Consider the following 15,654-nt stretch of genomic DNA (forward strand, 5'->3'; position numbering starts at 1 on the left):
CGCATCCCCATCCCACCGCATCCCATCCCACCGCATCCCACCCTCCCCCCCCCGCGCCCCCCCGCCCAGCCGCTCGGCGCCCCTCCCGCCCGCTCCGCCGTCCCCCCGGCCCCGAGTGGCTGCGGCGGGGCCAAGCCGCGCCCCGCGCCCCCGCCCCGCTGCCGCCCCATATAAGCCCGGGCGCCCCGCAAGGCAGGTAGCGGCGGGGCAGGGGCTGGCGCGGCCGCTCCGCTCCGCTCCCCCCGCCCCGCCCCCCCCTCTCCCCGGCGTCGGGACCCGCAGCAGCGGGAGGAGGAGGAGGAAGGAGAGAGGAAGGGGGGGGCCGGGTCCCGCGTTCTCCCGCCTCCCCCGGAGCCCGATGCCGCCGGCCTGAGCGCGCCGGGACGATGCTGCCGCTGCTGCCGCTGCTGCCGCTGCTGCTGCTGGGCGCCCCGGGGCTGAGCCTGCCCTCGGGGGGGGGGCCGGCCGACACCGCGGTGGTCACCCCCCTCCGCCTGGACCCCGACATCAACGGCCGCTCTTACTTCAGGCGGGGCCCCGCCGAGCCCCCCCGGGGAGGGCGGGCGGTGGTCTTCCAGCTCTCGGCCTTCGGGGAGGACTTTTACCTCCACCTCTCCCCCGACGCCCACTTCATCGCGCCCGCCTTCGCCGCCCACTACCTGGGGGTCGCGCCGGGCGCCGCCCGCCCCCTCCCCGGCCTCCGCCACTGCTTCTATTCGGGGGATGTCAACGCCGACCGGGAGTCTTTCGCCGCCCTCAGCCTTTGCGGGGGGCTCCGGGGGGCTTTCGGCTACCGGGGGGCCGAGTATCTCATCAGCCCGCTGGCGGGGGGGGCGGCCGGGGGAGCCCACCGTCTGCAGCGCCGCAGCCCCGGCCGCCCCGTCGGGGCCGGAGCATCCCGCTGCGCCGTGGGCTCTGGGCTGACCCCCGGCGTGCTGCAGGCGCTGTACAAGTACCAGGGGCGCGGGGGGGGGAAAGGGGGTCGAGCCAAGCGCTTTGCCTCTGTCCCCCGTTACGTGGAGACCTTGGTGGTGGCGGACGAGTCGATGGTGAAGTTCCACGGCGATGACCTGCAGCACTACCTGCTCACCCTGATGGCCACGGCCGCCCGCCTCTACAAGCACCCCAGCATCCGCAACCCCATCCAGATCTCCGTGGTCAAGTTCCTCCTCATCGGGCAGGATGACAAGGGGCCCAAGGTCACCAGCAACGCCGCCCTCACCCTCCGCAACTTCTGCGCCTGGCAGAAGAAGTGGAACAAGGTCAGCGACAAGCACCCCGAGTACTGGGACACCGCCATCCTCTTCACCAAGCAGGTGGGTGCAGGGGGGATGACCCCGCAGAGCCGTCCCCCATCTCAAGGAGCCCTGCACCCTGCTAACCTCCTGCCACCTCTGCCCCATTGCACTTGTGGCTGATCCCCCTTTTCCCAAGGGACCCTCTACCCTCAGGTGTGCGGGGGTGGGGGGAGCGAGGTGGGGAGCCAGCCTGCTTGAGCCAGCCCTTGCTCTCCTCTGGGCAGGTTTTGGCCAGCAGCCCGGAGAAAGCCCTGCTGGGGTGAGCGAGGCCAGGAGGTGCACAAAGGCAGGTTGCCCGCAGGGGCAGAAACCCCCCCTCCATCCCCTGCCTCCTGGCAGGAGCCTCAGCAGCCACCACCCCGAAACGCGGGGTCTGAGCCCAGAAAAGGAGGAGCGTGGCCCCACTTCCCCCTCTCCAGCTGGGAAGAACTGATGGTGGCACCTGCCAAGAAAAAAAAACCAAACCCTTTCCCTGCTTCCTCTGACTCATGCGCGAAGTCCTCCTGAGAACCTGGACCTCTCCTCCGCATGCTGGCTGCTCCGCACAGACCCAGCTCAGGGCTGGAAGAAAAGCACCAGAAATACGGCCAGCGCTTTGTGGGGGGGAGGAAGAGGCAAGAGTCTTCCTCACAGCTGCCATGGGCAGGTGGAAAGGGGCTTTGCCAGGTTGCGTTTCACTAGGGCTCCGCAGGCAACGTGGGATGTGGGGTGATGAGTGAGCTCACCGTCCTCCCACCCCTGTGAACTGGGGGACACCGAAGCAGCAAGACCCCTCCCAGTGCCTCCTCCGGGGGCTGCTCCTCTCCCCGCCACAGCGCTGACACTGGTGCGGTGCCAGGCTAAGGGGTGTTGCCACCTGCACCCCCAAATCACTAATGGGAGGGGGGAAGGATAAGCCCAGCTTGAAGGGGATGGCCACTATCTCCCCTGGCCGCAGCAGGCTTGGCCAAGCAAGAGTGACTTGTGTTTTCTCCTTCCCCATCCCTGCCCAGTTGTTTCTGGCTCTGGGACAGGTCGGGAACTCCCCTCAACAGCAGGAGACCATTCCCAAAACGTCTTTCCAGGTCAAGCACTTGTGGGTGGGAAGGGTACAGTGCTCAGCTGCCCCTAGCCTGGGGTCAGCGCGGGCTGACGATGGCCTGGAGCAGGAATGATGCTGTGCAGGACATGTGAGACCTCATCCCGCCAGTCCTGCTTGTCCCCCTGCCCTGGGCAGGGACCATGTCCCCCAGCTGGCTGTAAATCCCGCTGGAGCAGAGGCAGGGTTGAACCCCAGCCCGCTGGAGCAGCTTCTGCCTGTGCAGGGTGGCTGTGAAGAGGAGGACACCTGCTGACACCCCTGAGGGGACGAGCCAGCTCCATCTCTGATGGAAACCTGGTGAGGTCACTGGAGCCACACGTGGGACGGGTTCGCTCCCAGCGATTTGAAAGCTGCAGATCACGGCTGAGCTGCATTTCTTACACATTGCTAAACTATCCATTCCTGAAATCCCAAAGCAAGCTTGGTGCAAAGGCACACGATGGAGGAGACATCTGCCTTCCTTGAGTGTATCCATCTGTGGTCCCCTGACACCCCGAAGCTTATCTCCCTGCCAAAAAGCTGTTACATAAGCCCCCAACTTAAATTTCATCTCGAGCCCAGTTGATAGGCAGTTTCCAGTTGTGTCAACGAGTTGCTGATGAATGGGACTGTCCTCTCCCACTCGGTTTTGCTCTTTCCTGATGTCGGTCACGCTGGACCGTGGATTTGCCTTTGGGGAGCTCGGTCCCACTCAGTCGGTGGGTGCAGATCTGCCAGCATCTGTGGCCGTGGGACCTTCACCTTCCTACCTGAGCCGGTGCTTGTTGGAGGGTCCTGCAGAACATCCAGCCTTCAGCTGCACTCCTGCCTCTTGGAAACAGCGTCATGCACATGGGAAAGGCTCAGCCATGCTTCCCACCCACCCTGGACCTTGCCATCCCACCAGCACAGGTTTGCTGAACATCTTTGGCCCACTGTAAAACCAAAGGGATGTCGCACTGAGGAACATCTGGCTGCAGCCTAACATGCAGCAGATGCTGTGGGGGAATTTGGAGCTCTGTAGCTCAAGGCTCAGCTTTTTTGGGGCTGCTTTGGACGCACGTCAGAAACCCCCATGGTAGGGAGAGTGCTTATGACCTGCTCGCTGAGCAGGGAAATTAATGCACTAGCCACAAGGATTACCTGCCAACCGACCTACAGAACATCTTGAGAAGTTCACCAGGGGATGGAAGTACCTACAGATGAAGGTCAGGCTGGCAGGAGAGTCCTGATGGTGCATGGAGCAGGTCGCCTGTAACCCCTTGGGGCATCCTCCCTGTATCGGCTGGCAGTGGGGGGTACCAGTGATGGCGAGCACACCCTGCAGAGGCAGAGCTGGCCCTTTGCATGCTGCTTTCCCACCTTAAACCGCTTGTCTTTCTCTCTCCTCCCCCCTGTAACTCCATCCTTGCATCACCTCCCCTCCTGCGCAGGCTGGACCCCCAGCAAGGCTGGAGGAGGTGTTTTGGGGGAGTCGGGACCCCTCGTTAGAGTGCAGAGATGCTGCCCAGCCTCTCGTAGTGGGCTGTCCCTGGAAGGCTGTGGCTGAGGGGGTTGGGAAAACCCCGTTAAGAGGCACTCGTTGATGCATCCCCGCAGCCGGCAGGCGAGGTTCAGAGCCAGAAGTGGGTCAGTGTGTCAGTGCAGGTGTTGGGCCGGGAGCCAAAAGCTCGCTGTGCTAGCAAGGAAACGGCAACTCTTCAAAGAGCAGCGAGTGGGGAGCCGGGAGCGGCCGCCTCTTCCCTGCGATGTTGTGTCATCCCCCTGTGTCCCATCTTCACCCCCCAAATCTCCAGCTGTGGGACTGCCCCAGGGAAGAGCGTAGGCAGGGGGCACTGGGCAAGCTGCACCCCTGGGTGAGCTTAGCATGGCAATGGCACTGGCTTTTTGGGACAGGGGACCCTGTGCCTGGGCTTGCTAGCCCCACCTGGTCACCCCGTGCTCAGTGCTGGTGGTGTGCCACCAGGGATGCAGGGTTGCCATCTGCTTGTTCCTGCTGGCAGTGATACACAGTGGGATCACGGATGCAGCGAGGTCCCAGCTGACAGGGAAAACTGTTGCGGAGCGAGAGCTGAACCTGGCTGTATGATGGGGTTTTCCACCAGCTGCAATAGCCGGCTCGGACCCAGGCGTTTCTTCACCTCACCTCTCCAGATATCGTGGTCTGCTCTGTGCCTCCAGACTGTAGCCACAGGTCTCCTGGTAAAGCCATCTCAGCCTTGGCTGGGGCTCTCTGAAGTCATCAGGACTGTTAGTTACCCACGGCTGAACCTGCCTGCGCGGGAATGCCTTCAGCTTGGAAACCTCGCTGGAAATGTTGGCAGAGCAGCTCATGCGAGATTTCGAGCAACCCAGGCGCTTTGGCTGGGCAAGCGCTGAGTATGAATCACACTTATTTATAGTATGGGAGCGCCCGGCAAGTCCCTTACGTTTTCTTTTCATGTGGAAAGCAGCTCCCTGCCTCCTGCACAGCCTCCCCGGCAGCTCCCAGCCCGGCTGGGACAGCACCAAGGGATGGGGACGATGCTCCAGCCCTCCCAAGCCACCGACAGACCCCAGCATGGGAAAGGGGCATCCAAGGACAAGGCTATTGCCAGGCTGCAGCAGCAGCACATCTTCAAATGGACTTTTTAGTTGCACAAGCCCCTTGAGATCCCAAAGAAGGGCAGATTCACCTATGATGAGACCTTTCCCATCCTCTGTCCTGGCAGCATCTGCATGGGGTCCGGCCATTCTTGAGTCGGGGGTGGGGGGGCTGGTCTGGTTCCTCCTTCAATCAGCTGGGCTTCGTTGCTCCTTGAGGAGTGGCTGCAAAGTGTCTTGGAGATGCGGGAGCACTTCCCTTAGCTTTGGGAATCTCTGGACCAGCCCAGGGGCTGCTTCTTCCTAGGGAGAAGCTGAGAAAAAGGGGTCAGCTGTGACCCCAAGTCCAGGTGTGTTCCCATCCACCCGCCTGGGTCCGGTCCTTGAGCTCACGATGAAAATGGGAGCCAGACTGACTCCTCCGTGCCGAAACCAATTCCACCCTGGCTGGAGGAGCCGTTTGGGTGGGAAAAGCTGTCACTGAAGGCGTGGGAGGATGCTATGCACAAAAAGCATCCCCAGTGCCAGGGTTAAAGGCAAACACAGGGTTGCAGCCTGGTCTGGGTCAGGATTGAGGTCTCCTACCCCTGCAGCCTGATGTGGTCCCCATCCCTTCGGGCTGCTCCCCCCAGCAGGCTGGGGATCAGCTCCCTGTGGGGTACCGGGGATGGTGTGGGGATGAGGAATGGTGATGCCCATGCTGGCCCCAGGACTAACCCGCTGCCTCCGTGCCTTGCAGGACCTGTGTGGTGCCACCACCTGCGACACGCTGGGGATGGCAGATGTAGGCACCATGTGTGACCCCAAGCGCAGCTGCTCCGTCATAGAGGACGACGGGCTGCCCTCGGCTTTCACCACCGCCCACGAGCTGGGTAAGGCTCCCTGCTCTCCTCTTCCTCTTGGGAGAAATGCCAGGAGCTGACGAGGTTCAAAATAACCCTGGTTTTGGCCTCCGGAAGATCAGACAATAACCGGTATCCAGTGATGGGGAAACTCCACCTTGGGGCATATGAGACCCCCCCTGAGCTGGGTGGGAAAGAGCTGCTGAGAAAGCAAAAGAGTTTGCTGTTGTGATTGCTACCTCGGCTGGGTATCCAGGATTCAGGAGTCCTGAAATAACAGGCAGAGAGCACACCTACCTCTGGAGACACTTGCCCTGCTCGGTGGGGCGGAGGAGGGAGCGGGGAGAGTGCTGAAGTCTCCTTCTCTTTGCATCTTTCCTTGCCCTTCCATGTGCTTTCCATGTGCACAAAGCAGCCGGGACAGTGCCGGAAATCTTGCTGGCTCAGGGATGCTGCTGGCAGGGTGGCTCATGTGTGCCAGTCGTGCAGGCAGAGCCAGGGTGTGCACGAGCATCATCCTTCCCCAGATGTCTCCTGGGCTGCCCGCAGCCATTGCAATCCTTGCAGTGGTCTGCCCTGTTCTGTGCCTCAGTTTCCCCATTTCAAGAATCTGTGAGGCCCTGCTCTGCATGTCAAGCAGGGTTATTCATGCTGCCCTCCTTTAAACCCCCTCAGGCCACGTCTTCAACATGCCCCACGACAACGTGAAGGCCTGTGAGGAGGTCTTCGGCCGGCTGAAGACCAACCACATGATGTCCCCCACCCTCATCCAGATCGACCGTGCCAACCCCTGGTCAGCCTGCAGCGCTGCCATCATCACCGACTTCCTAGACAGTGGCCACGGTGAGCCCTCCTGCACCCCGCGCCCCCTTACCTGTGTCCCTGCCCTGTGGGAGCAGGATCCATCCCTGCGGTTGGTTACTGGGAGAGGCTGATGGGATGTAGAGTGACCCTTCTCCTCACTCTGCAAACAAAGTTAGAAGGAAACCAGGAGTTTGGCAGGGTTTCTGCAACGGCCAGGTTTCCTTGGTGCCGAGGTGACCCCAGCAGTGATGCCTGCCCTGAAGCTGCTGGTGGTTACTAAGAGATGGAGTCTCTTGGGTCTGGGATACAGCTGACCTCCAGGGCATCCTTGGGGTAGCACCTGGTCCCGCTGGCAGCGCGTGGCTGGGACAGCTTTGTCCAAATTACCGGCGGCCACCCCTCACCTCCCCGCAGCAATGCTCTCCCACCCCACACTGGTCTGTAGAACCCCCCAAGGACCCAGTAGACCCCTCCATCCCCACTTCTGCAGGAGACTGCTTGCTGGACCAGCCTGCCAAACCCATCCCGCTGCCCGAAGACTTACCGGGGACGAGCTACAGCCTGAACCAGCAGTGCGAGCTGGCCTTTGGCGTGGGCTCCAAGCCCTGCCCGTACATGCAGTACTGTGCCAAGCTCTGGTGCACGGGCAAGGCGCGCGGGCAGATCGTCTGCCAGACCCGGCACTTCCCCTGGGCGGATGGCACGGGCTGTGGCGAGGGGCGCTTCTGCCTGAAGGGTGCCTGTGTTGAGAGGCATAACATCAGTAAGTACAGGGTGAGTACCTGCGCCGTGAACCTCAAAAACATCCCATGGGGTCACCCTGAGCTTTTGTGTTGGGTGCTGGCTGAGCAGTCCCTCTCCTCCTGGTGCTGGGGAGCTGGCGGGGAGACACAGATGTGAAAAGAGGTGGAGGACCCTTGGGTATTGCTTATTTCTCAGGGAGGGATGGTGCTGTACCGCTCCGTCCAGCCCCAGGCAGGTTGGGGAGCAGCTGGTAGAGGTCTTGCTTACAAAGGGATGGCTCTGAGACTGGAGAGCCCTGCTTGGGGTGGAGCCGGTCGTGATGGGGATGCAGCATCTCATCCCCTGCATCCCCACAGGTGGACGGTGGCTGGGCAAAGTGGGCGCCCTATGGGCAGTGCTCGCGGACGTGCGGCGGTGGGGTGCAGCTGGCCAAGCGGGAGTGCACCGACCCAGTACCTGCCAACGGGGGCTCCTACTGCGAGGGCATCCGCGTCAAGTACCGCTCCTGCAACCTGGACCCCTGCCCTGCTGCAGGTAAGGGGCTGGAGCTCAGTTCGCTTGTGGTTGTGTGCATGACGTATAAAAACCCCATAAAACTGGAGCCGAAGGTCCAGGCTGGTCCTTGATCCCATGCACATTCCCATTTTTTCCAGTGCCAGGGAAGAGCTTCCGTGAGGAGCAGTGCGAGGCTTTCAACGGCTACAGCCACAGCACCAACCGCCTCACCGCCTCTGTCTCCTGGGTCCCCAAATACTCCGGCGTCTCGCCCCGGGATAAATGCAAGCTCATCTGTCGGGCTAATGGCACCGGCTACTTCTACGTGCTGGCACCCAAGGTGGGTGGGAGATCCTCAGGGTCAGCATCTCAGCTGTAGGATGACTCCAGCATGCCTGGGAATGCAAGAATTTTCCCTGTCTGGTGGGCAGCTGGTGTTAGACGAGGTTGTAGAGGATGGGAACCCACCAGGCTGGTATGGAACAGCCTGGATGTATTGGCTTATTTATTTCAGGGCTGAAGTTGGTCCATGGAGGGTCTTCCTCTGGGTTTGGAAAGGTGCCTCTGGGATATGTTCATGATCCTGAAATAGAGGATGATAACGACAGTGCCGGGGAAGCGATGTGCATGTCAGACAAGGGACAGAGCAGGGTGGTATTATCTGTGTCTCCATCGCAGCCTGTTCCCTTTGCACCGATGCAATCAAAAGGGCCAGAAAGGGATGTAGTCCCACCTAACAATTCTCAGAAACCTTAAAATTCCCAACTGCAAAGCAGAGCATGAGCAAAGGGCGACACGGTGCCCGCTAGCATCTCCTCAGGGCTGGCTGGCTGGATTCAGGTAGCCCCACCTTGGATGGCCGCAGCTGGGGGGCTCTGTGGGGTGGCAGAGGAAGATGCAGCAGCTTGTTTTGCTCACCCTTGTGCAGGTTGTAGATGGCACCCCTTGCTCCCCAGACTCCACCTCGGTCTGCGTCCAGGGCAAATGCATCAAAGCGGGCTGCGACGGGAAGCTGGGCTCCAAGAAGAAGTTTGATAAATGCAGCGTCTGCGGAGGAGACAACAAGAGCTGCAAGAAGGTCTCAGGCTTGTTCACCAAACCCATGTAAGTGTTAGGTGACCACGTGCGCTTTCCCCTCTCCCAGCTGCGCTTTTTGGGGCGGATGCGGGAAGGTCCTGGAGATGGTGCCTGGGGTCCTGAGCAAACTGTCCTGGTGCTAGTGATGAAGGAGCAGGACACATTTAACATGCTGTCGGTTTCTGCTGATGGAGTTACCTCTGGTAGGTCCATGCTGTTGATCCAGAGGAGTTTCAGCATCTTCCCATATCTGGGTGACCTCAGCCTAGGTGAAACTCTGTTGAGGGAGGAGATTCAAAATGATCTTCGAAGGAAGGAGGAGATAATTGTAGAGGTGGGAAGATCTCCGAGCTGTAGCTGCAGAGTTTCGGGGCGGGGGCATGCCGTAGCGGGATGCTCCCCTGCCTGATGGCCTGCCCTACCTGCTTTTCACTTCCAGGCATGGCTACAATTTCGTGGTGGTCATCCCCGCGGGCGCCTCCAACATCGACATCAGGCAGCGAGGCTACAAAGGGCTGATCAGCGACGACAACTACCTGGCGCTGAAGAACGGGCAGGGCAAGTACCTGCTGAACGGCCACTTCATCGTCTCGGCCGTGGAGAGGGACCTGATGGTGAAGGGCAGCGTCCTGCGGTACAGTGGCACCGGCACGGCTGTCGAGAGCCTCCAAGCTTTCAAGCCCATCCAGGAACCCCTGACTTTGGAGGTGCTCTCCGTGGGGAAGATGACCCCTCCTCGGGTACGCTACTCCTTCTACCTCCCCAAGGAGAGCAAGGAGGACAAGTCCTCCTACAAGAAGGAGGGCAAGACCTCCCCAGACCTCAACAACAGCGTCCTCAGCCTGTCCAACCGCTTGGACGGTGGGAGACCGAGCTACAAACGTCCCTCCTACAAGTGGGCGGCGGGTGGCTGGGAGGCTTGCTCCGTCACCTGCGGCGATGGCTTGCAGAAGCGTTCGGTGGCTTGTCGCGACTCCTACGGCCAACCGGCCGCTGAATGCGATGCAGCACAGCGGCCGGCTGATGTCCGGCTGTGTGGGGAGCCCTGCCCGGTGTGGGAAGCTGGACCTTGGTCTCTCTGCTCCAAGAGCTGCGGTCGGGGTTTCAAGAGACGGGCGCTGAAGTGCTCGGTCCCAACCGGGCACCTGCTGCCCAGGGAGAGTTGCAATTTTCGGAGGAAGCCACAGGAGCTGGATTTTTGCACCTTGAGGCCATGCTGAGCAGGTCAAGGGGTGTTTGTGAGGAAGGGCATGGTGTTACTCTGGCTGGATGCGGCTGAGCAGCAGCCAGGGGTTGGGAGAGGGGGAGATGTCCATAGCACATAGCAAATGGGGTGGGGGTGGGGGGAATCAGGAAAAAATTTGGGGGGAACAAAAAGGAACCTGGGTGTGGGACAGAGCACGGACAGCCCACGCGCCTGGGAGAGAGGGCTTTTACCGACCAGGTCACTCTGAGACAGAGCGGGAACGAACATCTACCTCGAAGCCGCCGAATGACGCAGAAACCCACCGGCGGAGACTGGGAGTTGGGGGGGGTGGGGAAAACGAGGATGGAAACAAGGAGAATCACTGCCCGGGATGGATCCGAGTACAGGCAGGGATACACCCCTAAAGTGCACAGTCGAAGCCTCCCCTGTCTTCCCAGGGCCAAGCCTACCTCCCCCCTCCCCGGACTCCCCCAACACTTGTGCTAAACGGGATCAAAAGGATTTACCAACGCAACGACGGCACATCACGTTGTCCAGCCACTGGTGCGACGAGGTGCTGGGACTGGTGTCTTGCTGGTGATGACTTTGCAGCCTGGGTGGGCTGGAGAGCCCCAGCAGCAGCCCTGGGCCAGGCTAGAAGGTGGTGGCTTTATTTTCATTTTCTCCTCATGTTTATGACCTGACCAGTGTAGATTTTATGGTGCTTAACTCTGTATTTTTTTTTTTTTTAACCTCCTTCCTCTCCTTCTCGAGGGATGTAAACCTTGCGCAGTGGGGATGGTGTTATTCCCCATGGGCTCTCACCTGGCTGACGTTTATCCTATGGTGCTTTGGGATGGGGCTGTGCGAGCACTCAGCGCGTGGCTGGATGCTCCTGTACACCCTGGTCCAGGACAGGCTGTAAACCGCCCGCCTGAAGTTTTTCAGGGCTAAAAGGGATCACTACGGACCTGAGATTTGAGCTGTCATTCCAAAAAAGCCACAAGCAACTGTATTGTAGTACCACGGCACAGGGTCAGACGCAGCCCTGTGACTTGCCAGTACTTGACTCCGCTCTGGAAATGGTGCTCGCTGCTTAATGGGACCAGTACGCTGTGCCCAGACATCCCACCACCCTCTGCCCTTCAACCTCTGGCCCAGGCTGGGTTGTTTTTTCCTCTGTGTTAAGCCTTGCTGAGATATCCTAAACTGAACTCTAGCAGAGCCGGGGCGACTTCCCCAGCATTGCTTTTGAGCTGCGGGAGCAGGAGATAAATTTGGGTCTTGGGCTTTCCTGGGGAAAAGGGGCTCAGCGGGGCTCAGGCATGCGGGGAAAGAGGGGGGCTTTGGACCGCCTGCTGCTGCAGAGCAGCTACAAGTGGTTTCCCCCTCCGGGGTTTTGTGCAAGGGTTCTTGCTGTACCTCCGATGGTTTATGTAGCATCGCTGCCTGTTGTGGTCGGAGGCTGTCTTACCTCTTCCCAATGGCCACTTAATGCATCGTTTATATCTCGGATCAAATCATCAGGGACCATTTCACTTTTTGCTTTTTCCACTGATGAAGGTGCCTCTTAATTAGCTGTGACTGTGAGCAAGCCAGAGTCTCTGGGTCAAGCTATGCAGGTTTGGGGATCAGCAGAAAGGGACGATACACAGGTTATGGGCAATTATGGGTAGGCAGAAGATGCTGCCTTGGCAGCTAGAGGCTTGGATCCTAGCTTGCTCACTCGCTCCCCTGTAGATATAGTGTGGAAACTCCTTGTGCCCTTGGTCTGCTCCGAAAGGTCTCCAGCAGCGGTCAGCTGTGGGCAAGAGGAGAAAGATCCCAAGAAACAGGACAGCGGTAGCACAAGGGTTTCCTTGCCAAACCTTTCCATCAGCTTAGCAGACTCCTCGTGACAATGTTTGTGGACCCATCCTCCCTGGATTTATGTAATGCCTTTTTGAACACAATAATATTTTGGGTCTCCATGCAGCTCGACAGAGCCAGGAGCAGATGTTGTGGTTGCTCTGCACAGCAGGAGATGGGATTTAGTGTTCTAGGAAATCCCTTCCAGGTCTCCATTCCCATGAACGTATCATCCATTTTCTGAGGGTTTTCCTGCGTAGCCAAGCCTGCCGTGCTTTCATCTGGGGACAGAGCTCCGAGGAGCTGCCCTTTTGTGTCTTGCCATCTAACAGACGGTTTCCAAGCCACCGAGAAATTGTCACCCTTGCTCATGGGGAGGGGAAGGACGGGACAGGAGGGATTTCTTGTGTGTGGTTCTTTTGCCGAGTATACAGCAAAAGGACGGAGATGCCGATTGTACTGGCTGCTTTGTGTATACCATGTATACTAAACATCGATCTCTGCTGTTTGTGCGTCAATAGCAAACCTGAAATAAAACTGTATTTAAAGTTACACCTGGTTCCCTGGGGGACACGGTTGCGCCCATGTCATTTAGTTGGTGGCTGCGGAGCTTTTCTCGTCTTACTGTGATCCCAGCCTCTTTGAATTCTCATTAATTGAACTAAAAAAAAAAAAAAAAAAAAAAAAAAAAAGCCACCTTTGAAAACCTAACAGGTTTATTCTGACTTGCTTCTGCCACAGGATTTGTTAATGGCAAAATAAACCCCCAGCCAGAAAGAGCCCAGAGGTGGGTTGGTCCCTGCAAGCCCCAGGGCTCTCCCACACCAGGACGGAGCATGCACGGGGCTGGTTTGCTTTAGCCTGAAATCAGGATGCTCTTCCATCAGCATAACAGCAATATAGAGTTAAACGGATTAATATAAACGGAACAGCGCTCTCACATCCTGGAACAACTGTGTCCACACATTGTCCGGAATCATCCCTTCCCAACTTGCTATCTGGAGTCAGCCGCTCCGTAGGCGGACGGAGCCTTACTCACAGCACCTGCGGACGGTCCGGGATAAGCGAGGGTAGCTCTCCAGCTGTGCCAACTGGCACGGCCACGGGGTTGCTGGGTGCCCAGAAAACCGCGTGCGTTCCTCCTGCCGATTCCCAGCACACCCTCCCTGAGTCAGAGCCCTCTTTCCCTCTTGTACGGTGGCCAACGGTGAGATAAAACTTCTTTTTAACGGGCCACGTCAGCTCAGGGATGCCTGATGTCACCCCCTCCAGCTCCCAGCAGATTGCCTGGCATTTTATTTCCCCCCCTAGCAAATGCAATTTTTTTTTTTTTTTTTCCCCTGCTATGTTGTAACGGTTTGGCACATTTAATCTCTTTTTGGGGAAGGGCAAGCTCACTTTGCTTTTTATTACCATAAAGAAATAATCATCACGGATGTGACCCAGCACCTTCCTCCTCACCAGCTGCTACAGGAAATAAAGGATTGAGCACCTGTGTCTCTCCCCAAAAGAAAATACAGTTTCAGCCTAAATATACCCCACGCTGCAATGGCTCCAGCTGCAAACAGCTTTGTTAGGAACAGGGAGGCAGATTTCCACCTGGCACAATACCCCACACCATAGCTTTCCCCTCACTTATCTGCTCAGGAGCAGAACCCCAAGTTACACCCAACACCTCCCTCCTCCAGCACCAGGTGACAGCCACGCTTTTAACAAGGTGCCCTTAAAGAGAGACAAAAAAACCCAACCCAACCCACAAGCCCCGAGTATTTACCCGGTGAGGAAGGAAGAAGCAGAGCACCCATGCACAAAGGGAAGCTGCTGTTTAACCAAGACGTGGTCTGTTTGCTCAGGGTGCTTTGTTGCAGGGAAGCCAGCCGTTGGTGACTTAATGGGGCTGAGGCAAACACCAACACCTGGCACCAGCCAGGTGACGCAGGTGATGCTCTGCCCCCGTATCAAGGTATCAAGCCTGAAGCTGCAGGAATAAGCTCCAGGTGAAAGAGAAATGATGCAGAGCATCTTACGCTGTGTCCAAGGGGAAGGGGTAGCTTTTCCCAGCATCGTGAGATGCTGCCACCGGCAGTCCTCAGGCTTCCTAGTTTCCTGACACAGAAAGGTTTTGTGTTTTGCTTCCTTTCACTGTGAATTTGTCTTCTTTGGATTCTCTGATGCCTAATAAACGGCTGAGCTGGCCGCTTTTCCCTTCAGGGGACACTGATGCCTCTTCACCTGCATCCTCCAGCTCCACTAAAGTGAAGGAAACCTGCAGCTTTGAAATCTCAGCCTTGCTGTGGTTAAAACGGGGTTAAAACCAGCCAGGGAATTGAAGGTGGCAGAGGGACATGGCTCATCCCCTTGGGCCAAGGCATCATGCCCAGGTGTCCCCATCAAGCCTCTCAACCGGAGAAAAGCTGCTGGATCCCAGGAGTGAGTTACACCCTGGGAGAGGCACAGGAGCATTTCTGAAATGCCCCTCCGGTAGCATTTTATTTCCCTGTTCCCCACCTTTGGCACACTGAGAGCGCTGTGGGATTTTGTGTAAAAGAAAAAGAAAACTATATAAAACCCCCAAAACCCTATCAAAAAAACCACCACCCTGCCACATAAGAAAAGACCTGCCCAAGACCTCTGCTAGAACAAGTGCATTTAGTTCCCCTGGTTATTTTCTTTGCCCTTTTCTTGTGCTCTTCACTGGGTATCTGTTTTTAGCTGCCTTTGGAGAAAGGTGCTGGATTAGACAAACCTCTGCTCGACCCAATGCACCTTTTCTTACATCTTAAGCAGTAAAAATGGCTTAAAAACTGCATCTGCCCCTGTGGCATAGTAGCCCGAGGCACAGCTGGTGCTCATGGTGGGATGCGGAGATCTCCAGCCTCAAGCTCTTGCAGCAACACTCATAGCAAGTGCTAAACTCTCTAAATGATTTCACACGTGAGGGGATTTGCTGAGAACGAAAGTCCTGTGGGGCTCCAGCCAAACCACCCACCGCTTGGCTCCGAACCCATCCCTGCTGAGCCCAAGGACGGAAGATGGCTTGGGCAGTGCGTACCTAACGCCTTTCACGAGACCAGAACTCCGCCTGGGACTGCTGGCAAATCTGCTTGTTTTCATTTGTCCTAAGCCGAAACTTTTTTTTTAAAAAAAAAAAATAAAGAAAAGGTTACCTGAAGTGTAATGTCAGGGAGAGAAAGCTGGGCGAGGGCAGCGCTCCTGCCTCCTTTCGTCTTCCTGGTCCAGAGCTTCGATATGGCTGTGGATCCGCTCCATGAGGCTGGGATGCTTGCTATTATTATTGCTATTTCTATTATTATTATTTCTATTATTATTTTTATTCTTCTTATTTTTATTCTTCTTCTTCTGATTGGGTTTTGCCAGGAGACAAAAGCAAAACCAGACGTAGAGTTGAACAAATGGACTTAATTGATAACACATGTCCTGCAGAAAAACCCTCCTGAGGAGGGGAATAAACCGGGAAGGGCCACGGGGAAAACTGGGATGGTCACCTGAGGCTGGGCATGTAAAATGAAATGCTGGTGTGGAGCAGGAATGAGACCCCGGCCCCTCTCCCCGCTTTCCTCCATCACCTCTCCGGCGCCGGCGGCTGCGCTAAGTGCCGTGGAGCCAAGCTGAGAGGACAGGCTGTGCCGGCTATGGCCGGTCCTCCTCGAATCTGGCAGGGAAAAACCTGCTCTCCAAGCAGAAAAGGCCCTTTTC

At 57.7% G+C, this 15,654-nt stretch overlaps 1 protein-coding gene across 1 annotated transcript; it reads left to right on the top strand.

Moving 5' to 3' along the window:
• Positions 1-99: 99 nt before the first annotated feature.
• Positions 100-15,070, top strand: ADAMTS15 (ADAM metallopeptidase with thrombospondin type 1 motif 15). The gene is made up of 8 exons (XM_080366683.1): positions 100-1,316; positions 5,681-5,813; positions 6,459-6,626; positions 7,078-7,361; positions 7,688-7,865; positions 7,985-8,166; positions 8,755-8,930; positions 9,343-15,070. Exons 1-8 carry the CDS (start codon positions 387-389, stop codon positions 10,121-10,123), a joined length of 2,832 nt encoding a protein of 943 aa, XP_080222809.1. The 5' UTR covers positions 100-386; the 3' UTR covers positions 10,124-15,070.
• Positions 15,071-15,654: the final 584 nt, after the last annotated feature.

This window comes from Falco punctatus (genome assembly GCF_963210335.1).
Source record: "Falco punctatus genome assembly, chromosome: 16".
Taxonomy (NCBI): Eukaryota; Metazoa; Chordata; class Aves; order Falconiformes; family Falconidae; genus Falco; species Falco punctatus.